The 26,199-nt window shown below is 38.3% G+C and overlaps 1 protein-coding gene across 2 annotated transcripts; it reads left to right on the forward strand.

The window, feature by feature from the left end:
• Nucleotides 1–9,709: 9,709 nt before the first annotated feature.
• Nucleotides 9,710–24,116, forward strand: LOC113686314 (uncharacterized). Of its 2 annotated transcripts, XM_089188806.1 has the most exons (10): nt 9,710–9,808; nt 9,897–9,951; nt 10,253–10,321; nt 10,650–11,510; nt 11,721–11,976; nt 12,800–13,067; nt 15,590–15,742; nt 17,829–17,917; nt 19,441–19,595; nt 21,802–24,116. In XM_089188806.1, exons 4-10 carry the CDS (start codon nt 11,405–11,407, stop codon nt 22,278–22,280), a joined length of 1,506 nt encoding a protein of 501 aa, XP_089044932.1. In that variant the 5' UTR covers nt 9,710–9,808; nt 9,897–9,951; nt 10,253–10,321; nt 10,650–11,404; the 3' UTR covers nt 22,281–24,116. The 2 variants fall into 2 exon arrangements, with proteins under 2 accessions (XP_089044932.1, XP_027059725.1); XM_027203924.2 differs by lacking the exon at nt 10,253–10,321 and having other exon boundaries at nt 9,712–9,808.
• The last annotated feature ends 2,083 nt before the right edge of the window (nt 24,117–26,199 follow it).

Here is a 26,199-nt window from a genome sequence, read left to right on the forward strand (position 1 = left end):
GTATTGTAATTTACTTGAGAGACTTTGGCATGACTTCAAGAGAGCAATCACCTATTTGTTTACTCTCATTGTCGTTTTTCTGGATAAGGTACTGAAGTTTAGAGGGGAAATTACTTGCCAATCTCGTCTGGGATTTAAAAGTTTCACAGATGTTACTTAATGTTAGTAGATAGGTACTGAGGTAAATCGTAATAGATAAAAGACAATCTGGGCTGCGTGGAGGGCAATGCAGATTTCAATGGGCGAATTAAGTTAACGTGACGAAGTAGCAGAAATTCATGCTTGTAAAAAAAAGCTGTCGCTGGTCGATTCAAGATTTTATTCAGTTTATTTCGTATATTTATTTATAGAGTTTTTGCCAAACTTCTCTTTCAAAGTACGCCCTGACCAAAGGTATTCAGTGTCCGCATTGTGTTGTAGGCAAGGTTATGTTTGTGGAAAAGACTGCAAAGAGAGGGAAACGACGACACAAGCATTTGACCTAGTGTGTTATTCGAGTTGTTGGAGTAATTATTTACTTGGCTTAAAATGTATATAGCGTAAAATATTATCTATCAATAAAAGAAACTATTCTGCTCATCTAGTATCTTTTTGCGCAAGAAATCTGGGGGACCTCGAGTATAACTTGAAGCAAACAGATTAGTAAGCTATGCAAACATGTAGTGAATAAAGGTGGTAAGTTTCTAGAGAAACTGTGGTGCTGCGTCGTTGGGAGAGTATAACAGGGTAATTTGGTATTATCAACTGAGTTGATAACGTAAATTGGCCACCGTAAAGAGCAGAAAAAAATTTTTTTTTAAGGGTTTTAATTATTTACGGTGGCCAATTTACGTTATCAACTCAGTTGATAATACTAAATTACCTTATGGTTAATCCTTCAGCTCTTGCGAGGAATTTGTAGCTTTGTACGCCTGCCTGGAACTCTGACATGATTTACTTTTCCAAGCGGATCATCGAAGGTTGTAAACAGAGTCGAATAATACCGACCAACACACCATTTTCACACCTTAATAAATGTTCTTTCTGATCGTTTCCTTTCGTTTTTCAAGTTATTTCCATTTTACCGTTCTTCCCTTTCCATCCTCAGAGTCAGTTTCTTTGAATTATAGGCAAATTCTGAGAATTAATGGTGTTTTCTCCTGCAATCGTCTGCATTAAGGAACAAGGGGACAGGATTTCTCTTTTCTTACCCAGTTCCAGCGCTTCTTTGTACCTTTTCTCCTACCTTCAACCCTTGACCTTGTAGCTCCCAAGATTTAATTTTTAACGCTCTCCTCAAACTGCGACACTTTCTCTTGTAAACCAGGTACGAGAATTAGGTGGCAAACCAAGATAACAACTTAATTTAACCTGATAAGTTTGAGTATTCTCATTACTTGTTTGTTGAATAATGTATGGATATTGTAGGGAGAAGTTACGTGTTAATCACACCTGGGTGTTAAAGGGTTAAACAGGGCCGTCCTCCCTTCTCCTGATGAATAATCAAAGTTTCTTTTACTCTCGAGATCTCATTCGTAACTCTCCTCAATATCTGTTGCACGTTTCCTTCTAAATTAATAAGGAGAGTCTGAATTTAAATCATTTAACTCTTTGGCTGGTAAATTTGTCCATCGTCACCTGCTTGCTGGATAATGTTTGGAATTGTGAGAATTTGTATGCAGTGATATTTTGTCAAGATGACCCCTCTAGCACTTAAACCCTTTACACCCTAACATCAGTGTACATATTCTCCATACTGTTCTCTATGCATCTCCTAAGGTGCTGACAAGGAGAATTCGTTTAACAATCAAGAGCTTCTTTATTTGGAGATCTTTTTTTTTTTCTCGTCACCTTCATATTTGTTTCACGGGTGATATTATAAGAAAAAAATTAGATGCTAGTCCCTCGAAGCGGCCCCAAAAAGTTGATTTGTCGAGTCTCATCACCTCTTTGCCAAATATTGTATCGTTCGAGTGAATATTCGTAACGTGTCGTACTCGTTCGAGTGAATATTCGTAGCGTGTCGTATTCGCTCAAGTGAATTTCGTAACGTGTCGTATACCGAAACTAACCTTAAGGAATTCGCCATTAAAAACAAAACAACTCAAAGTAAAAAACAAAAATATTGCCCAAAGCACGGAAAATGCTAGTGACCGACCTACAATTAGTTTTTTAAATAGAATTTGATTGCTATGGAAGTTAGCCAAAGTTTTCTGGAGAAATCACACAGCGAAGTAAAGTAAACTGAAGCAATCTAAGATTAATGGTGATACTCAGGTGAAAATTGTGTCATTCTTAGGAGTTAAACTGAAAGCTTATTACATCCAGGAGTTAAATGTTAAAATGACGAACATAGCACAGGGTACCTACACTAGTATTGGAAACCTGTTGTAATGAACCCATTTAATTCGGAACGAATATCTCTGTTAGAATGTCCACTGGTCATTCCTGTAATAATCAGATTTGTGAAAAAGTATGTAATTTAAAACAATATGATAGGCACATTTTTCTGTCCCCGGATAAGTCGTTTTGTCACTGAGGAAATGGTGACAATGAGATCAAAGATGGAACACATTCTCACCAGGTTAGTGGAGCTGGTTACAACAGGAATGACTAAAGGTATCATCGCTGTATGATAAACGTGGCCAACTCCTAGCTTGCATTCTTACAGGTACTGCAAGATCTCTTCGGTTTTTAAAGCATAGCAATCAAGACTAAAGCGCCAACCATTTACATGACCTTGTAGAGGCTATGGGCTATCTTAATTTGAAGCCTTCATCTATTTTATCCCGCTAATCCCCCATCTCTTTATCGCCTCTTTATCGCCAAGACTTTGCTTGTTCTTCTATGATACCACGCGGGGAAGGGGAACTTCGAGAGACGAATTTGGTTCATCACTTATCAGCTCTCCCTCCAAACTGAAAGTCTTCACATTCTGCATTTCTTGTTGAACAGTGAACCCCATTTAGTGAAAGAGTTGTCGGGAAAAAAGAAATTGGCTACCTTGGAAAACCAAGGGAATTTTATATAAGTAAACGGTTGAAGTAACGGCAAACGCCGAGTGGTGAAAGCTGGATGATTCTGAAGTTTCAAATGCGACTGCAGACCGAACTTCCAATTGCGGTTAACAACGTAGCAATATAAAAGAACGGGCAAGAATCCCTAAAAAGCAATAAAGATGTTGAGGAACCTTCGGAAAACGTTGAACGCTATCAGCAACGATAAAGTGTGCCAATCATATGACTGAAGATGCCTTTATCATGAAGATGTACTTGTAATGGGGTACGACGTACTCGTCGCACTCCTATTAGCGTTTTTCCAACAAGGTATGCGGAAATTGAAAATGAAATGGAAGAGGGAGAGCCAAGAAACGCACGGTTCCGGGATGATTGGAGCTGACCCGAAGAAAACTAGAGTGAAGAACCAAGGACGGAGACGCCCGGAGATCCCATGTTAGTTATGTGAACCACAGCGTCGCGTAAAAGAGGCTGCTACTACCAGACGAACACGGTGACCCCTATTCTGTTTCTTTGAAATTCATGCAAGATTTTCAAAGCTTATTTTCAAAGCTTGGTAAAACTCATGTTTTATATTAAAGGTATGATCTTGTATATGATTTCAATTGGAGAAACCTTTTAAATAAGTTTTTTAGTTAAAGTATTTGGACAGTAAGATCTATCTACATAAACGGTGTTAAAAATATTTGTTTGTTAAATTGAGTAGGCGACTTTTAGGTGCCACAGATAATATTTTTAAGATCTTAAAAAGAAAGGAAGTTTTCTTCCCTGATTTGCAAAGGTGCCCCACATATCCAATTTCTATCAAGGAGGCAAACTAGGAGGATAAGGAAATACCGGCAAAGGCGTAGTTAAGGGGAGGGAGGGAAATTGGGGTACCCCTCCCCCCCCCCCTTACTGCTTGTAAGATTTTTTTGTCATATTAAATTCAACACGTCGTGGAGATCGACAAGATAATCTGATTAGTACCCTCTATTTGACACAGTGTGACTCCCCTTTGACGCCCCTGCGCACAAACTAAATTCGAGTGTCATTTTTTAAAACCCACGGGCTGTGAGATGAGACCCACTTCTTTTGCCCAATCTGTTAGTGACAGCTGAACAATTTCTTCTTACTTTAATCCAAACTTTGAGTTTTTGTAAACAGTGATAAGGGAGCTTATAGCTAACTCTTGGAAATCATTTATCTATTACGAAAGACCCACTTTTTCAGAAATCTTGAGGTAAATAATAGAAAGTAGATATAGTCTAAGTAACCAGCCCTTCTCAGTCGTCAACATTGCAAAAATAAGCAATCCGCATGGGAAGTTAGACAAACGAAAACACACTTCATTCCTGGAAAACAATCATCTGGTTATAACGACCCACTTACTGGAGTTTCGAGTTGCAATGATTTTCTCAAAAAGCAGCCTTAGTAAAACTAGTTTATACACGACCCCCATACATCAGCAATTCTTGTGTATCATTTGTACCGAGGAACAGAAGAAATCTCCGTTTCGTACGAATTTAGTCGACTCGTAGTAGTGACCTCATCATAAGATACATTCTCAGAGACAATTCAAGAAAACCTGAAGTGTTGGAAATTATGCAAAAATGATAAGTTGACCATGAAGTTGCCTGTGCAACTAAACCTTACAACTTTACCTGTAAAGGATGGGATTTGATTTAGACTAAGACATCTTTCTTGAAGGTGAGGTCGGCTATGAAAAGTGGCACATTTATTCTTCTTTCATAGAGACTGTCACACGTGTCTTCTTTGACAGCTTGGAAAACTTTAAAAGCTGAACTAAATTGGGACACGGTAACAGGAAGCCACGAGAACAGGTATTGTTTCAGATGACAAAAGTAACGGCAGAATCTAAAAAAATGGGACAAAAGATTCGCCCTTTTGCTTGAATAGAACAATGATGCAATTAAGTCGAAACAAGCGTTTTGTTTACCCAAATACACGTGTGTCTAACGCGCAATACAGATTAACCAATTGTCTGAAAACAACAGGTAGTTGAAAGAAATTCGGATTATATGCTGCACATGATAAGAAAAAAAAACACTGGAATTACTGTCGGAAGTAAGAAAATAAATTCCTGGAAAACCTGTCAGATACCTATTAAAACTATATCAATTTTCAAAAGGAATCTTTTGATTCCCATTCCGAGAAATCTTTGCTGGTTTTGCCTTTACTTGAAGTCGTTCATATGAGGTGGATCTTATTTTTCTTATATGGTCTAGTAAGCCGATTAAAAAAGATATCCAGCGAACTCAAGCAACTCTCATTCACTTATTTGACTTTTGTTTTGTGATTTTGCGACGAAATTGTAAATCTAACCAAGTTTTTTTTAGTTTAGGAATTTCTCGTCACACTTTTTGAACTCAAAAAGCCTGATAGTATAGATTTAATTTCATTTGTAACATGGCGACCTTGAATACAAAACAACAGTCCTGACAAGTCAGCTAACCAGCTGCTGTCCAAGCGGCGTACTTTTAAAAACTTTATGATATAGACAATAGATGATTTATTTTGTTAAATGAGGTTGTCAGCTGTTGTTATATGCAACAAATCGTTTAGTTTTGTAGTAATGGACCTCCGTTTAAAGTTTATTGCACGCGGATGATATAGTATCGCATATGCCGCTGTGAAGTTTGAATTGAGGCGATCTTTAAAGAAGTGTTCTGAATTAAAAAAGATGCTTTTGATTTTCCACGAGTATGAGACTAAGAAAAATCTGAGTATGAAGATGATTGCCGGTTCTAAAACCAAGGAATTCGTCAAACATAGAAAGTAGTTTTCTCTTAGAAGGGTGCTATGGCAAGAACAAAACCGGTTTGGAACGGAATCTTAGGTAAAGGGCAGTGCTCTGTGAATTTATATAAATTTAGGATCACACTCTCCCGCTCTGAATTAGCCCGATACTTTCTAATTCATTTCATTCAATGTTTACACTGAACGTGCACCGAACAAGCCAAAGAAATGATTGAATGAATGAATACATGATAATGTATTGGGAGCAAGAGAAAGCACTGAGAGTGGAAAAAGGAAGCCGAACGCCGGGTAGAACAAAAGATAAAGAGTGCCGAGCCCCCTGCCACTGACTGTAGATTACCGGTTACCATTTTTTGACAATTGTTTGGTAAAATGAAGGGATATTTCATGGGCTGCCATGACGTTGACTTTCATAGAAAAAATAAATTATACCATCTCAACTTCTAATTTTACTACAAATTGCAAGACTATCGTCCGCAATGCTGTTACAGTGAAGTTTAAGCTGATGAATCCGCCAAAATTGAAAATTAACAATTTTCAGGGGGATTGCTCTCTCGTGATTGACGCCAAATGCAAAGTCTGCGCAGGTGAATGCTTTGTCCAGCATTTGTGAAAAGATTCATGTAATTTTTGAGAGAGAATACAACCTGTCGGGCGTAATAACACCCGCTGCTGGAAAATCTTTCACATCTACCTGATGTAAACGATTTTGTCAGTAGCACAAAGAAGAAATCCGAACTTAACTGTTAAAATTCCGAGGCCGGCAATAGCACTGCTGAGGTTACCAAGGTGGCACTCGTGCCCCATACACGCCCACAGCGGATATACAGGTGCCAAAGTGGATTTGTTTCGGCGCCTTCAAATTAGTGCACTTCCTATGGGTTTTCTTCTAATCTTTAAGAGAAATCTCGGTACTTCATATTTTAAGAAAGTTTCAAGAAATCCTTTAAAACGGTCAGAGGGGTGGGACATTCAGTGACACTGAACGGAAAAGTTGGAGACTTCTTGTCTGTAGTGAAAATTATTACACCACTTCCATCTTAATTGCATTCCCTCACTTTTCGATTGCGACAGAAACCAAAATAGTCACAATTTAGCGTAAAATAACAGCATTTACTGGGCGATCTAGACCCTGAATTAATCCTGGCACCTCTTCAAAAATTGTAGCCGGATAATTGAGTTGTTTTTACCCTCTTTTTGAAAAAGCTTCTTTCATGGTTATCTCTAAATTAAGAAAGGTAAACAACATGGCCGAGTTACAACTGATTTCCACGATTAAAGCACAACAGAGCGAATACCTGATTGCTTTAACTGGTGAAATTGCAGGTTTTAGAACTTTTCTAGAAAAGTCATGAAATAAATTAGATTTACCATAAGAGGATTCCATAAGTTCAGCTGATATTCTTTATCTGGAAATACTTGCTTTATTTCGGATCAGAATTCGCTAAATTGGGAGTATCGATGGCTTGAGTCACGAACACACCCTGAAACCGCGAGTTGGTTTTGACAGAGGTCACGAGCCACAAAAATCAGCATCAATTATGAAAAGACTGCTCCTGGGAAAAGTAGCATTGGCATTCGAAATCTGGGACATGTCAGTGAAAGATATCTTTGAGAGAAAAAGTTTTCAAAATAAAAATTCTTGATCAGTTAAACCGGTAGAGAAATTCTTAAGAATGAAGGAATAGAGTAAAGCATTAATCAGGTGATATCTTCTGAAATAGCTATGAAGCACTTAAGAGTCGAAAGCTATGCAATCTCGTATGGGAGCTGTTTAAGCTCTGAGGCTGAGAGATCGAGTAATATACTGGGTGATCGCTAAAAAAGTCAAACATCTGTTGTATATCTAATAAAATAGATTTTCGATACGGTATCATTACGCAAGAATAACCTCTCACTACGGGTATTGGATAAGTTTGCATATCTCCATTTGGAAAGATTGTCTAAAAGGGAGGAATATATACAATATAAACCACTTCGCAATAAAGTCTTTTTGAAATAAAACAGCGATTAGTAGTTATAAGCATACTTTTCCACCCAAAGCCACATAATATCTTTAATTTTCTACATTTAGGAGTCTAATGGCTTTCCACGTGCCCCTTGTAATACGATTAGCCTTATTCTATCTAAACCCATTTATACTCTTCTTTTATCTTGTTTTATCCCTAAGCGACCAAGGTATCAAACGTGTAATGTGCGTCACTTGCTGGAGTGACCATTGTTAGATAGGTTGGCTTGAGGTTGAAGGCCAAAAAAAGGGTAAAAAAGCCAGAAAAAAAGTCCTTAAGACTTAATAGCTCTCTATCATTAATGGCATACCTATACAAACAATAGCTGAAAAAATATTAACACCAGGGACTAAGTGTTTTGACAGCGTATTCCACCACAACGTGCAATAACCGCGTAGCCTTAAGCTTTTTCGGTTGTTCAGAGTTTCCAATTAAATATTAAATTGTCCAACTAGTAGTTTATTGATTGTTGACCCAGTGACGAGCCAATAATGGATCCGAAATTCGGATTCACGGACATTTCCACTCTTTTGGTAATCAAAGCAACTCTTTGGATCCATTAACTGACGATATCAGTGACTTGTCCTTTTTAATGACAGAAAAATACAGTAAACAATGTTTCATCATGGTTAACTATCTGTGAAGATGGACTTACGCCAAATTAACCCGATTAAATTTTCTTTAAGGGGTAGAAGATAAACAAAATGTTGAAACAAATTTACACGGAAACATGAAATACTGCTATTCATTTGAAATAAGAACGCAAAGCTGTCGAGAAACCTTTTGTAATATTGAAAAACTCTTTTTAGGAAAACTATCTGGAAGCATTTCAAAAATGTGTCTTATTTGGGTACGAGGATTAGATGAATATTTTTAAAACTAAGAGTAGCTATTGTCTAGTATGGACAAGGGCTTCAAAAGTGTCATTTACTTTGTTTCCTGCTTTATAAAATTAATGCCGTGCTTGAAAGGTTTGCATTTATGAGCAGTAATCCAGGATAGAAAGAAAAACAGAACCTTAGTCGAGGTCAGGATTAACTAAAAATAAGAAGCCCGCAGGCTATTTCCGCTCTACGACGGACCCATTAATGGCTGAGTTTTGATCTTCGTGGTCTAGAACGCACTCAACAATACAGACAAAGCTAAACAGATTTTACTTCTGTTGATAACAATAGGACCACGAAGAGCTTTTTTTATTTCCCTTCAGCTGTTGAAATATCCAAACAAAATGTTTACAGTTTCAATACTTGCAAAGTGCTGACGATGTCTTTGAAAACTGGTAGCTTTGAAAGAGCTGTGGACTACAAGTGTTTACACAATAGTCTGACGAAAAGTACCCTACCCAGTGAGAGCTAGCTGTGATTTCGTCTAAGAACGTGCAGGTCCATCAAAGGATTGTGTTGATGACTTAAGAGCTAAATAGTACCCTAAAACCCCCTATTATTAAGCAATTCGTCGTCTTTACGTGTCAAAAACCGCACGCTTGAAAAAAGCACACTTAAAAACAACAAAAACATCAAGAGGGAAAAATGGCAAAAATTTTGATGATTGCCTGGTTTCCGTTGAAATGTTGTGTGAAGGCAGCTCTTTCTGACTAAACCCTAATGAATCGTTTTCAAAAAAATCGTCAATAAATGTCATGGAAAGCAACTGAACAGTTCAGCTGTCAAGTTCATTATCTGGCGTGCGTGCTGGGACAAAGCGTCGTAGTCTCCGCAGATAACATCTTTAACAGTTTCGCTTAGTCTAACAACAGCTCAGAGTTTTACGAGGTAACAAAACAAGAGATTATACAAATCAGCACCAATAAATGATTTTACCTTCTTTTCATGTTAATCTCCCAGTTGAAAGCTTTTAGCATGCAAGCTGACGCTCATATTTCCTCAAGACCAGTTGTTATAACCGAGGAATGTTTGCGGTTTCGTTGTTATTTTTTAATTTTGTTGCTGCAAGATATTCATACATGTTGCAATTTCTGATAGTGATGAGTTTTGACTTTGCTTCGTTTTACTTTCGACGAATACGAGCGAAGTTTGCAGGCAGGTAGATCACTGACTGGTTTTAACTCATTTAATCAAGTGAAACATTTACGCAGCTGCACTTTAGAAATTTCAACATCATCATTTTGTAGGCGGAAGAGGAATGCCCACTGAAAAATTGGGAGGTTAATATATTTTAACAAGAAGGTAATGCGAAAGAGTATCTTGTTTTGTTTTGGTTTTTTTTGGTTTGTTGTTTCAGCATCAGATGTATTTTTTGTTGGATTGTGTTTGTCTAAGTTCGCAAAGTAAACACGAATAAAATGACTCCGCAAACTTCTGTGAAGTTTTTAAGTGCCATTGAAGCCAAGAAAATTCGCAAATTTGAAGGGAATAATATTATAACCTGACAAATATATTTATAGTTTGGTAAACAGAAACTTCAGCGTCACACACCTTCCAAATAAAATTGTCGGCCCTGAATGAACTTTCTTTAATTTCTTGCCAGAGATCGACCCCGTTGTGTGATCTAAAACTTTTTGCTTGAAGCTTTTACGATAAGTACGTGAGTTGAAAGGTAATCTCTATTGGTCTGGTGCAATATGTAAATACTTACATGTCAATCAGTGGTAAATTCAGCCGTAAATCAATTGTCTCTCCGCCATGATTCGTTTTATCTTCGATTTTAGAGAAAAGAATGTTTTTATTTATTTTCGAGTACAAACCTATCATTGAAACCTCGATGGTTTTTCTGATTAGTTTTTTAAGCTGATGCTAGACAATGACCGTGTCACTGCCGTGCTAGCTGCTCATAGTTACACAAAGTGTTATGGTTGAGTGCATTCTTTTCAGGTCGAGTACAAAACAAATTGAAATATGGTTGTTTTGTTTTCTTCTAATTTCAGACCGTGGTCGTACTCCCAGAGGACTCGTTCCAAATTTTTTTCTGTCAGAAATGCTGAGTATCAACAGATCCGGAAATACTTGGTTATGTTGATCTTGTACGATCGTTTCTGTATTGTCTCGTGTGCGCGTTCAACCAGCCCTCCATTCTCATTCAAATTCATTGTGTAATTTCCTTTTCAAGCAAAATATCCGAGTAATTCTTTCGCGGATAATTTTGGTGTAATGTTCGTTGTTATGGGCTGTCCAAGTCCGCCTTCTTCACACGACAAATTGATTGTCTTGACAATAGCTATTTAAAGGCAAACAGGAAACGACAAAAACGTCATACGTTATTAGGCTCTAGAGGCAAGTTTGATGGGTATGTGACAGCGGCTCCGCCAATCGTCGCGCTAATAGTTTCATTACAGTAATTGAGCAGTATGCCTAAGTGATTTATGAATGTCCAGTAGAGAGCGACATTAGGTCTCTATGGTGTATAAATAAAATCGTTTAATGATTGATTACAACAGCAAAACTTTATACTCGAACAGGCAGGGCTGTTTATGAGTTTGACTCGCTTCAGGGTCTTGGGTCAACTGTTCTTCGTACCAGGCAAACAGCGGCGCAATCATTAGACTGACCAACAACTTTTGCTGGACAAACATTCACACAGGTCGAATAATTAATATCGCTCTAACAAAAAGCTCGTTCTGGCTGTGCATTATCTTAAAGCCAACACACAAGCTCTCGAGTACTGTTTAGTTTTCCGTTTGCTATGATGACATCCGTTGAAAGCCCGGAAGGCCAGCTTAACACACGTGCTGGTCTGCCTCTCGGCTGCACCACTAGCTCAATACTTCAGGGTCAAGACTTCGATTTCGGTAAGTAGCCTCAAAATAGCACCGATTTTTATCTGTTTAGCTCGCGTCCGCCGCGTTAAGCCTCCTTATTTCCTACGCTCGTTGACGTAATGGGAATTGTAACGAACCCGTGGCTTCCTTGAGTTACACATTACAAAGTTACCTCAAACATGTCCCGAGTCACATGCTATTCTAAGACGCAAGCCGCCTTCTACATATTTCCCTTTCCAGACCGTCACGTCGATTCACTCATGTCGTACTCTCGTCCATCGAGTTACTACGAGGACATGCACGGTACATCGACAACCATTCCCAACCAAGTTCAGACGGGATATTCTCAGATACATACTATGGCGTTCGGCTTCTCATCAGGTCTACCTCACGGACAGCTAAGGTCAGACTCCATAGAAGTGGAACTCGAGAATAAAGATCTTTGGGACAAGTTCCATGAAATAGGGACGGAGATGATCATTACGAAAACGGGACGGTAAGATGAGACGAGACAAAGAGTACACTTCATTATTCCAACTTCAATAAGTCGTGTGTTGATATTTCCGCCCGAAATGATGCCAAACACTCTTCGCAGATTAAAACCCCAGCCGGTAAAGGCTTGATTTTCGTCATGGCCCTTTTCCCCTGTCCGTCGAATCTGAAACTGGTTTTTGCCATGCTAAACACCCCCATTTTGTGGAAGTGTAATGGGAGGTCGAAGCAAACAAATAATTATACTTGTAGACTTTGACAGCGCTGTCGTAAAATACATATGCGATGAGAGTTCATGTTTCAACAGTCATCATTTAAACTGCACTCGATTTACGTAGCTGTCAAACCCTCCAAAACGGTCTAACAAAGTGTTTATTTCCATACCATTTCTATTAGCGCCGCTGCCTTCTCGCAGCATTGTGGAACCCTTTTCGAAGATACTTGACAGTTTATGAAAATATTAGTTTCGATTCACGCCCGGCATGTCATATGTAAAGAAACTCATATAGCTCAATAAATTGTGCGTGAAAATACAGCAAAACGCTTATTATTACAGGCAAATAAGTAGTCGGTGTAATCTCTTCCAAAACGATCCATTTCACGCGATCCGAACTGATTTTCAAACCTGCTCTACATGTATGAGGCCTAGTGGGATAATAACTACATATGTCCCGCCTTGTATGTGGCGATACGTCTGTCAAAATCTTCACGAGTTAGTGGTACAGAAATTGTCCAAAAGGATTCGTTCATGAGAGATGAAAATTAAATGTATTCTTCCTGTGGGAAGACTGCCAGTAAAAAAAAAACCTTGCGTTTTCTTCCTACAGACGCATGTTTCCTGTGATCAGAGTGAACATAAGCGGCTTAAATCCAAAGGAGGAGTACGTCTTGGTGTTGGACAGCATTCCAGCAGATGACAACAGGTACAAGTTTCACAACTCTGAATGGTCAGTCACCGGTAAGGCTGAACCTCTGATACCGACCAGAATCTTCGTTCACCCCGACTCGCCGGGAACCGGGTCACAGTGGATGCGACAAGTGGTTTCCTTTCAGAAGATGAAATTGACCAACAATCACATGGATCAAATGGGACACGTAAGTTATCTATTACTCAAAAGCCATTTTATCTCTTTTCTATCTCCCGCTGTTAGCTTCCCTCCATCATTGTTCATAAAAATGATTCAGTGAGAAACGGAAAGGTTACTATGAAATCATAAACTAAAACTTATTTTCTGGAAATTTCTAACATTTACGGAATAGTCGAAAAACTGAGACTCAATTCTCAAATAGAATGCAACGCCGTAAGCTTTTACAAGCCAACCACTTCTTCTTTCGTCCACGCGCAAACTTTCATCTCATCATTGTTCATTAAATTTTGTGGGTGACGGGCTCCTTAAAGTTTTCAAAACCTAAGACTTGGCTCATGAATTTTCAAGACTTAAATTGCTCAGGAATACTTTCCTATTATTCAAGCGACTGTAAACTGACATCTAACAACAGATCTATGTTCAAAGAAAGAAAATCAGCAATCTCTATTCTTTGCTCTTGAGCTTATCTGTTAGTGTCGTTTGGAACAAAGTAGAAATTATTAGGCCGTTAATAAGGAAAGCAATATAAGAAAAGAAAACACAGCCGCAGCATCTTTATAAGTACATTTGGTTTTCCTTATCTGGATATAACGCGCGTTCATTTTCATAGAATTCACAAGGCCTTGCCACCAGAACAATATTTCGTTTTTAATCACTAGACGTTTTTAGATTAAGATGAGCCTCCTCAAATGTTTAGTAATTGCACCTTTCTTCAACACTCTTCAATTCGAAATCTACTTCGGTAAGCCTTTAGAACAACCGTGAAACCTTCAATCAGTTTTGAAAAGGGTAGGATTTTGGTTTTGTTGGCTTACATCAGTATTCTGAACTGCTTTGTTGAAAGGTGACAAAGATACCGATATTTCATCTGAATTGAAATTTCCAGAGAATCGCCTAAACTCAAACCTTGACAACTTTGGAAAGGCGGTTTTGGACGAAATGCGTTGAACGGGCGTGGAATTTGCCTTATTTCCCTCTCAAAACGAGGGAATAGAAAACACCCGATTTCTGGAAGCATAAAACTGTTTTTTTTTTTTATTGTAACTTAAATAATGGAGGTGTTTCGACGAGAATATTTGATTTACACGGATTCAATAGTTAACGACAACGTATTTTAAAATACTGCAAGGTATTTTTATCCGAACACAGGGACAATATGAGCTGTTTCTTGCTGTGACAAATGAAACATTTGTTTCCACATTTCTATTCTCGCGACGTCTATTGAATTGCGAAGCATAGAAACAAAAGACTTAATTGCCTTTGTTAACAAACCAAAAAGCTTTAGAAAATATGTTTCTGGTCACAAACAACGGCTAAAAAGCTCTGCTAGTATAATAGGGATTTCATTAATGGCCTTTTTGTGATGTACACGCTGAATCGCAAGTTTCAGGAGGTTTGAAAACAAAGAGAAAATAAACTTGTCTATAGTACGATTACGAAACGATGTTCGCGTTTTGTGTTTCTTATCTGAAAAGCGATGTAAACAAGTTAACAACAGCACCAGCCACGAGGATGATTAACAAGTGATTTGGTCGTCAATTCTCCCCGCCCCTCCTAAGTGATTGTGAAAGCTTTTAACTTCGAAATGAAAATCAACACTTATGAATCACAATGGATAAGAGATGGGGTCAAACTTTGATTGGCTCGCGAGATAAGACTATCAGCAGTTTTTAAAACTTTTAACTAATGACAAACACAGTGTTTAATTGTGATAAATCACAGCTAAACTCCAAATCTTTTCCATCCTGTTGTAAGGGAAATAGTCGTGGAACCCAGTTTTGGTTTGATGTAAAAGGGATAAATTTCTTAAGATCATGCTGCTTTAAGTTCTCATTTCTTCATGTTCGTCCTTAAAATTGATTTCTCTTACTCTGACAAAAACTGAAGCCTTTACAATCTGTTCGATATAAATGTCCACCTTCGTTAGCCCTCACACTATAGCCGAAGTATTTTGTCATTGTCAAGATTCTGTTACTGAGCTGTGTAAACTTTAATGATATAGGGAGAAGGTTAAATAATCGGGAGAGAACATGCCTTTAATCCAAAGGAAAATAATTTTATGAAAATAGTTTTATTAAGTAACTCCTTCGTCGCCAACTTTTTTCTGCTGTGAAACAAAGCAGCTTACCAAACTATTTCTTTCGCTTCCCTTCCAGATTCGTTGGCCAATGCTTTATGTGACCTTGCTTAAAACAATTGGACATAAATTCAATGTTTTGAAGTGTAAATACACATTGAATCATCCTGTAACCACAATTAATGGGCTTCTGAAGTTCATTCATTTTAATCATCAAATCAAACGTAAAACAAACGTTTCTTTAAGGAAATAACTCTCGCAGTACATTTTCTGTCTTTCGTCTCATCATTATCACTTTAATTATTCCAGCTGGAAAAACATCATTCACAATGATGGCTTTGAACATCAACTATGTCCTCAGGTCTTTGTACTCATATAAAATCTTAGCAGAGAGCCTTCGCCTTCCCGAAAGAGAAACTAAAAACGGTTCATGCTTGTTTTACACACTCTAGGTTATTCTGAACTCGATGCATAAGTACCAGCCACGTGTTCATGTTATTCCAGCGAAGGACTACAGTCCGTATGGCTTGAGGAAGGGATCTTTTTACACCTTCGTGTTTCCAGAGACTCAATTCATGGGAGTGACTGCCTATCAAAATCCAAGGGTGAGTTCGAGTTGTTAATGGCTAACAGCTGAATACAAATACCTTATTGAGGTAATAAAAAAGACAATTAGGGGTGACAAGCTGTTAAGGAAAAGTGTCTCTTTTGTACAATGAAATTTCTAGCTTTGCACAATAACTGACCCAGTTTCAGAACCCAATGACTGAGTTGATAGCATGCTTGAAAATTTATTTATCTTTTGATGGAGCTTCATTATCCCGTAAAAAAGATATGGATTTAACCTTGCTACAGAGTATAAGCCTTCAATAACTGGACACTAAAAACCTGTCCCATTAGCACCATTTTGAAACATATTTAAAAGCTAAGGTCTTTGTACAGGGGACAAGCAAAAAAGCCTAAAATTTATCAGACTGAACTTATACTACATGCCGTGGGTGTCACAGCGACTTTCCCTGCCCGAACAGCTACAGAAGCCATAACTGATAGTGTGCAAACTTTCTGTTGTGAATTTGCAATAGAATTTTAAAAAAGGTTATAATGGGCCGAATATAACATCAAATAAAGAAGCATGTTGTAAAAAATCATTTTGTATATTTGCGAGTAAATGATCATTGAAGTACTAAGACTGGAAATTTCAAAGCAGCTGTATATCTATTTGTAATCACTCGAAAGGAGAATGAAATGGATCAAACATCATGGTAGCTAAGATGGTTAGAAATTACATTGCGCCTTTACCCTTGCCTTTTATTTTTTTCTTATTAAATTCGTTTGTGTTTTCAACATGGGTGATTTTACATTATACCAACCTACTGGTTATTCATTTCCGTATGAACCCGGAGATTGTTCCAAAAAGCAATTCCTTCTATTATGACCATCAGAGGTCTTCATCACGTTTGGGGAAAAATCTCCCCTTTGTTTGTACTACTGAAAAGAACCAGGTTACTTACGTTTTCGAGATCACGTATGGCTATCTTAACACAGTCAACTTAACTTGATAAATTATGCCGGCAGTCTCTCACGTTATGAAAACAAAAAAACGTGGTTCTGATTAACTGAAACACCCTCTTGTCGATGAAATTTAATGGTTAGGGTTTGACAAAATTATAGGTTAATTCTCACCAAGTGACAGCCGGAAAAACTATTTCATTTTTTCAAATCCTACTTCAGTATTGTCAGATCTGCCAAAGATATATTTCAACCGCTCAAAGTGGATTGTTTACTCTTTGAACACTTCAGCAGTACGTAGACGGTACTCGCTATTGAGGGAAATATGGCTTTCCCGATGCTAGCAATTGTCTATCGATGGCTTCGTGCAGTTTGCGAGGATCGCCGTACAAAGATAGGCTACGGATTGGTTGACCGCTTAAATCATCGCATTAATAGGTTTCCGCATGTACTTCCCGAGTATATGAGGTGCATTCACGTACAACTCTAAGCTGAAGTTACAAGTTCGCTGTTTGGCGTCGTCATTTACTTATTCCGGCGATAAACAAAAACGTGTCATCGGAATGTTTCATTTTTCATATTTAAAACTGCAAACGGGTTATTTTCCCCTCTAATCGATTAATGAATTATAGCGGAGTTAGACGACAAAGGGGGTTCTCCGTCCAACTAAATCTATATTTACGGAAACCGCACACCAGTCAATTAGGGACTTTTCATGTCTAGAAATTCGCCGAAAGAAGTTTAGAAGAAAAACAATAGATCTAGTACTTTCATTGAGAAAATTCCACATTGAAATTTTTTGAAGATACGCGATATCTGACAAGATCGTCTAAACTTATTTTAGAGAATGAGGTTAAGCTCGAGAGTTGAATTAAGAAAGGTCACTTCTCACGAGGGAATATTTTAACAAATCTCTTTAAACATATTTTAAGGGCCAGAAATTTCCGTGTCCCTCGCCTTTTGAAATTATCTTCTGGGCATTAAGAGTTAGCTTTTTAATTCTAGATTAACGACCTGCATTAAGCAATTTTCCCGCATCTTAATTAGAAACATCCGCGCATACCTTTACTTCTCGTTTGATGCGGTGACTAGGAGAGCACGTAGCAGGCTTAAGTCACCGACAGAGAGAAGGAAACGGCATAAAACCTTAGCTAACACGATTTGTATTTATATCTTCTGCAGATCACCCAGCTGAAGATAGAAAATAACCCGTTTGCGAAGGGTTTTCGAGGAAGTTGCAATAGTACCATGCATCATATCGCCATGAAAAGGTACGTGGGCGAAGGGCGGTGGATTTATGTTACTACTGTTTCATCGATTTGTCACATTTATTTTGATAAGAAGTTGTTACATAAACTCCACTCATGTAGTGATCTGTAGTGAGGGATAAAAACAGGACATTCCCCAGATATTCATGTTTAGCATCATTTTGTTTGTTTCAATCATTTCGAAATCAGAGATTCCTAGGTTTGAAGATAAACCAGCTACAACTTTGAAGTCGCTTTGATCAGATCAAAACTACTACGGCTTGTCTGCGGTTTTCCTTAAGGTGTCTCGGCTTCGTCAAGTTTCAAGTCGTTATCACGAGTTATGCAAGAGAGGAAGGACTCGTACTGAGGTCGTTAATACCCGGTTAAATCAGATAATACAAGGTAAAAAAACTGCGTCGGAAGCGTAGTCGGTAAAAAAAACAAAACAAAAAAAAAGCTAGCTAAATATTATCTTGAATTTCTTAGCATTTGGCAGGGTATGCATTACCGACATTCTTTTTTTAACCTTGCCGGTGTTTTGCTATGTAGCATTTACAGGAAGCGCTTTCTAGATTGTATAAGTAAAAAGTTTTATCAAAACCGGCAATGGAGAAATTAAGTTAAGGGAAGAGAAAAACTGGGCACGAAGACTAGAAATGAGAGGAACCTCACGAGAAGGGAGAAAATTTCGCTGGACTGAACAGAGGAAATAGGATGGATTCAAAGGCCTGCTTTACATGTTTTGCAAAGCTTTTGATTGCACACCACCGTGGTTGGTTAGTGTTTCCAACGTTTTAAACCGGCTAAGTTTTTTGCAGGTTGTTGTATCCATCTTCAGGTGCCATCACTCCTTTACTTGGGGCAATTGAACTTTCCGAAAACGGAACAAACCCAGAGTCATACAGCCGCCAACAAATTAAATTCGCACTTAAGAGCGCTTAAAGTGTTTAATTATAGCCTCTTGACTTCGGAGTTTTATAGCACGGTACTTATTCCATCATTTCGAAATAATCTAGTTTGCAGCTTAATACGTCATCACAACATGAGACACGAGTACTTATCAGACTTTTAAACGCTCAGCGCCATACTTTTCCGGAACCCCTATTTCGAAGTCCGTTTCAGAATTCTTCAAACTATTTTTAACATATGTATATATTTTTTACCATTTGCGTGAGGAGTTCAGCCTTTCAGGCAAAATGCAATTACCACAAAGGCAGACAGTAAAGTACCTCCTCCAAAAAAAATTCATGATATAAAATGAGCTAATTTAGGCCTTACGCCGTGATGCCAGGTATAGATAAAGCGCAGTTTTTTCTCATTTCAACATCTGATCAGAATTAAAAAAAAAAAATTCAGAATTTTAGAATTTCGAGTTATCTGAGATCTATTACTGTCGTTGAGGTGATCAGTTCTTCCATTGTCATTTTCCTCGAATCGTCTAAACTACAAATCTGAATGTATAAATATTTCACTTATTTGTAGCCTTAACTATTGCATGGCATCTTTCTTTATTGAGATGGTTTTTCTCCGTTGTTTAATTTCAGAAAGTCCCCAGACGACTGTAACGATGCTGATGGTCTCTCCCTCTCTCCTGCGGGGTCTTCGTCGAGTGGCGAATCATGCAAACGAACCTTCCAGGACTCTCCGCCAAAATTCCCTGATATCAACGACCCTTCTCCACCCTTGATGGGGCATACAGGTCAGAAAACACGTCTAACACATCAATTTTTGCCCCCGTATTCTTTTCATGAGGCAAAATTTTTAATTTCTATGTACAACTTTCTCATAGACCGTTATAGAAACGCGCGCATTTGGTATTGCCAATGATACATGAAATTTGAACCTGCGAGCCATTAAAATCCCGCAGTTCCTCTAGAGGTCACCCGCGTGAAAATGTTACTTTAATCATTTCCTAATGACTTGTTATTTCTACGGAAGTTTGCGCGTACAGTAATCCTGTTTGGAAGCGCAGCAGGCCAGAATCCGGATATGTTCAGACACTAATATTTGGTCGATACAATATATATTTAAGCCGGAATATGCAGCAGAGTGGAGTATAAGGACAACGCTCTTTTAAAGCAACCACATCTGGTCGCTCCTATCTTTCGGGTCACGAGCACAGCTATTTTGAATTGGAGTTACGTGTGTAGTTCCTTATTAAAAAACCGTTCTACATTATCACGTTTAAAATAAGTACTTCTCGAGATTTGCAGTTCAACACAACGGAAATCTTGATGGCCGTCACTATACACGTGGCTGAAGACTTGGGTGCCCTGTGCACACTCACTTCCAACCTTGTAAAGAGCAATTTTTACAGGAACTCATCTTGGGTGTGACTGATAGAAATTTTAAGTTTTACTTGGAAGATATGAAATTATGGTTTTCAGTTTCCTTGTGAACTTGACTCATTGAATAGGAAAAAAAATATCTTTGAAGAAGGAAACGCTAAATAGAGCTTTGTGCGCGGCCTCAAGGTAAAGGAAGATACATGCCGACTATTTATGGCAGATCACTAGTAGCGAAATTAAATGAAAGGCTTTTAAACACGGAAGTCAAAAGATGAAATTAACTTCAGTGAGCTTGTCGGAAATCAAACCTGATCACTGATTTTAATTCATTTTCTCATGGAGTGTTGTTTCCTGAGCATCTATCTGTGTTTTGCGCGCCGCAACCCGCAGTTCACATGATTGTCATGGTCCAGTTATATTCCAGGCAGATTTCACGAGACTTGCCGCAAAAATGGTTGTAGTAAATAGAACACTCTAACAAAAAGGAACACCGACATACTGCACTTCCTTATTACCAAATAACTGTAAATGTAAATGATCATTCCAAGGAAATGGGTCAACTTGACTCTTGCGTACCGCATCAAACTGACTTACGAGGTATCCTTGGATCAAACGGTGCTTAAAACATATTACACTCCTTCTCTGACCCGAAGCACTGAAGAGTTGACATTCTCTACAAACGTTAATTGCCTGGGAAAAATCTAATTGACTACGTCTCATTAATTCCATAACTCTAGTTACCCTCCAATTTGATGATCTTGCTACATGTCACGCCTTTTATCCTAAACAAGATTAGCCGATAACTAATGAAATTAGAGGACCCCTGAGGTTAGGTAGACTAGATTTGAGCGGGCGCCTGATGGACTCGTGATGTCTGCTCCGTTCCTCTTATGGTTGTCATCGCTATCGTGTGTATTTCAAAAGAAGCAAGAGCCAATTAAACTAATACCGGAGGCGTTGAAAGCAAAAACGAAGAAAAGCGCTAAAGGGTGGTTGCAGTTTTGGTCTGGCGGCAAAATTGTCTCTCTTATATCTCGTTCATACTGTTCTAGTTTTAACCAGTAATACAAGTGTTTTTTTCTCTGAGAACCTTCTTTTTTTCGATTGAATCTATCTGCTATCCAAGGTTGTACTGCATTTGTGAAATTGGGCTGAACACGAACTAGAATGTGCACATTCCCTTCCATAAAATATAAAATCGTGTAAACAGTGGAAAAAACTGTTTTTTTTTAATGTGGTGTTTGGGCTTACAAGTCCCCTTAATTCTCCTATGTTCGTGTCAGTGGTTCGTTTTGCAGAAAATAAAAGTACTAGGAAACAAGATTAGGACTTAATTTAGTTTAGGCTTCAATCAAGGTTCACTCGTTACAAGTTCCACAGCAATCTACAATCTGCAAACCCAGAACTTTGAGGAAGGCAAAGTATTAAATCTATTGCATCTGAATATCTTGGACTGAACATTCCCTTTGAATTTGATGTAATCATGAATTAAACACAGGTCAGCTTGGTTCACCAAACAATCCCTAATGGTCCGATTCCGGGCTAAGGATTAGCAACTGGACCGCAGCGTTACTAAATTACAACTGATCACCATCTGTTATTTCTTGCTTTTAACAGGAAGCGCATTCGGCCATGTCATGTTCCCTCGTCGTCCGTCGGAATCATTTGACTCGTCGTGCGCTTTTGCCTCGCTTCAGAGCAGCTGTCGGCAGCAGTCGTTCTGTTCCGAGAGGCCTGCTGCATCAACACCGCCATCCTCAACACTGAACCTGGCTCCACATCCATACGTACACAGCCTTCCAATGAACTCTCTAACATCGCTGTCCACAACTAGTGCTCTCTCGCATCCAAGTCATCCATCTCGGCCGCTCTTGCATCCGGGTTACATGGGACATCCCAACGAGCATACAATTCATCACACTCCTGCGCATCTCACTGCGCATGTGCATTCCGCGTTAAATGGCTATCCAGAGAGTTTGAGAGCAGAGCGACCCGACTATGGACTGGGAAGAGGTGATTTCAGCAAACCGCTGACGATATCCACAACGTTTCATTCTGGTTTCCCGGGGAACCCTCCACCTTATCCGTATCATTAAATATAATGTATTCCAAATATGGTCGGGGTGGGTCTTCGCTACACGTGAGTGATAGAAAATTAGGTAAACCATCTTAAATTTAGCATTTACACTGCGTTTTCCTCCATTCTATAAGTGGAATCTTATTTATTTATTTAACAGGGGCAGCTTTCCAGATCAGAGCTGTCCCTACGACAAAGGAGACTAACTGTCGTAGCGTTAAGACTGGATAAAAGCATACTCCTGCAAAGATTACACTCTTTAAGGCAATCAATGCAAAGTACTCGAGAGCTGGTAACTCTTTGTTGAAGTACAGTGGAAAAGAAAGATTCCAAAAGGATGCTCGGATTTTCATTGATTGGGAATTGAGGAGGAAAGCTCGCTACAACGTCCACTCATGTTTAGATATATTGCCTTGTGGTTCAAAATTGATTCAGTTATGTGCGGTCCTTGTTCAAGTCGCATGAACACTGCAAAATGCTGAAAAGTGTACATCATAGTTACAGTAAGTCTCGCTTTAACTCATCTTTCTTTCGCGTGACTTTTATTCAAATACGAGGTCAGTTTACTTTTTCTATTTATGCAGTAGGCAATGCAAGATACAGAACTCTCTTCGGTAAATAGGTAATTAATCCGAAGCGGAAATAGGCTACCTCATTAATAGGGTAGCAGTAGCACGAGGGGACATATCGGCATTACTGAAAACTTAATTTCAAGCAAACTTCCCCCCTCGAACGAAACGTAAAATTCTAAACCCTTCCAGCAGCAGAAGAGATCAAAACGGAATTTTCCCTTTTGAGGTTAAATAGATTTTCAAGCAGAAGGGTGATAAGTAGAAAGATAATGAATGCTATTTCAATTATCACCAAATTTTCACATTAGAATGTTAGGAGAAGTAGGTTAGACACTGTTTGCGGAGAGTTTGTTTTAGATCTCTGAGGTAAAAGGGCCAAACATATTTTCCAACCTTACCCTTTCACTGCCAAAGTTGATCAAATATACAACTTTTCCTGACACTCATGAAACATTCTCGCAAAACATATCAATATCAGGAAATCATGAGTTGAATGATTTTGACTTGATCCAATATTGACTTCTCTAAACTGAAATTTAAGGAAATATTTGGCACTTGCTGGGGAGAATGATGATTTTTGATCTTGGATTGAAAGGGTTGAAGAGTAAAATCCGTTTGAAATTGTTTTTTACTCCTGACCAAATTTAAATAAATCTTTGGGTGGGTTACTTTATAACTATGTAATTTAGATTGTTAATTTTTTATGCCGCAAAATGACGTTTATTTCCCTCGCTTTTTGATTTTTAACAGAAGTCACCAGGTAATAGAAACATGTGTGACTTGCCCGAATAGAAAATTGTTTAAAGTTTCGTTATTGCGTGACGAAAGTAACGCAAGGTAAATCTTAAAATAGTACGTTACCCAAAATAACAAAAAAAAAAATGTGAATTACAAAACGGTTTGGTTTTATTTCATAAATAATGTCACTTTAGAGGAGATTCAAACACGCTGTAGCTAAATTTTAATGCCAAGATTTAAGTAATCGTATTTATTTCTGAGCTCTTGTTTTATACATATATGTATCTCTTACTTGCGAAAGACAAGTTCTCAAAACCGAAAGGTAAACAAGTCAGTGTTGCGTTTTAGTTTTCTGGAAAATAGCATATATATGAGAATATTTATAAACTGTAGGAAGAATATAATATGTCGGCTTGCTTTTTCAACATGAACAGAACCGCGGTATGATATTAAAATTATTAATCAGCACATATAAAATGGGATTTTAAAGAGCTTAATGCATGTGATGTACAGTTTAATTAAAGACCAACGTTGTTTGCGGACTATTTGTTTTGTTGTGCTATGAATTTGGACCCTCTGAATAGCTGAGGTAAATCGACATCATATAGCAAGGCTTTCGCTTAAGTTACAAAAAAGTTATTTCCATGCATTGGTGGGAGTAGCTTGTAGAGCAGTCGTATTTTAAGCGGACGAGTGCTCAGTATCATCTCAGTGAAAATTGTAGCTACCCCTTTGATTTTTACAACAGCGAAAGGATGGGGAGAGAACGAAATTTGTACCAAGGGGGTGGGCAACGGTCAAAAAGGAGAGAGGAGGGGTTATATCAGAGAGGTACCGATATAAATATATCAAGGACTGGAACGGAATTGTCAATTCACAAGATGTGAAGTTCGTGAAACACTGCATCACCTGCATACAGGACCTGTGCAAAACATGACAAAACCGATCCAAAAGCTGTTCAAAAGATGATTCCCCAAAAGGTGCGGAATCGTACCGAATCTGGTGTTAAATGCGATATTTATGGCAAAGGGTAAAGAATTAAGGTTTTGTCTGTTTACATGCTGTACAGGACCTTTAATATATTTGACCATCCGATGAGTTTGGATCTCAACTACCACAAGTATGAACGAGAGTTTCGCCTGTTGCAGATGGAATTCAAGCAAGTAACGAATTTTATAGACAAGGAAGTAACACCGCTTAGGGATCACTCATAATTAAATGGTGCCACTCAAAGGAAGACAACCGATCGCTTGCTTGCTAAGCTGAGTCGCATCCATGCAGCCCTTGTACAGCTTGCTCAAACCGTATACAAAGATATAATTGGAAGTGCGAGTTAAAGATAAGGGGGCCACTGCTAGTGCTCTTGTTTTAACAGCTGCCTGAGCAGGAGCTCCTCTGGTTGGGAATGCCCCCGCTGGTGTTGCATGTGCTGCAAGTGTATTAACCTCTGAACTCCTAAGAGCGATAAGTATCTAATTTCTCCCAACAGTATCACCCCTAAATCAAACTTTAAGTTTATGAGAATAAGGGATATGATCAGAAACTTAAGAAGCCCTTGATTGTGAGACAAATTCTTCTTGCAAGCACCATAAAAATGTATAGAGAATGGTATGGAGAATATGCATAGTGATTTTAGGGTGTAAAGGATTAACTGAACTCAGCTTTATTTCTCTCTTATTGACCATGAGCAAGCTTGAATTGCCTCTCGGAGACATGAAAATGATGGCCATGGAAATTGAAGAGTATCATACTTTTCTTGCACAGATGTCAACCTTCTTGTTACTATCATTAGCCTATGGCTTCTGTTTCAGCGCAATGCACAGATACCCCAGGAATATCAAGCAGTGGCTGACTAGGAATGAAAGAACTTTGAATCTTCAAATGTTAAACTCTCTCTGCAAAATCCATGCGTAATCTCAATAATTTCTAGACACTTTAACTCCTCAGAGTGATTAGCATCTAATTTCTCCTTATAATATCACCCTTGAATCAACCATGAAGGTCACGAGAATAGGGGAAATGATAACCAAATAAAGAAGCAAATGATTGTTATAAAAACTCTCCATGTTAGCACCTCAGGGGAATGTCTCGAAACAGTTCGATATTTTTCATTTACGTGCCGGAGACGCCACTGTGAAACTATTTTAAGATACCAATATGGAAGAGATCCTCGCAGTTATGAACTGTACTTAAGTAGTAGTGAATAAGGCCTGAAAATAATTCAGGCACGTACGGGATTTAAACCCATGGCCTTTGCGATACCGGTGCAGCGCTCTCCCAACTGAGCCAACAAGCCTACTAGGAGCTAGTCATTATGTTGCTTTTCTTCAGGCCTTACTCACAAATACTTGAGTAATGTTCATAACTGCGAGGATCGCTTCCATATTCTTTTCATCAATCGCAGTTCACATATGATTTTCATGCACAGACATATCGACACATGGAACAGTTTACCGTCATCAGTAGTTGAACTTGACTAAATTAATGCTTTTAAGAAAGCTCTTAAATCAACATTTTTTAACTAGGCCTATAACTAGAAATTAAATTATTCTATGTATTATACATTATTTAATTATAATTTTAAACAAATTTTTATCTTAGATATGTCTTCTTTATTTAGATTTTTTA

This window comes from Pocillopora damicornis, chromosome 12, assembly GCF_964200805.1.
Source record: "Pocillopora damicornis chromosome 12, jaPocDami1.2, whole genome shotgun sequence".
Classification (NCBI taxonomy): domain Eukaryota; kingdom Metazoa; phylum Cnidaria; class Anthozoa; order Scleractinia; family Pocilloporidae; genus Pocillopora; species Pocillopora damicornis.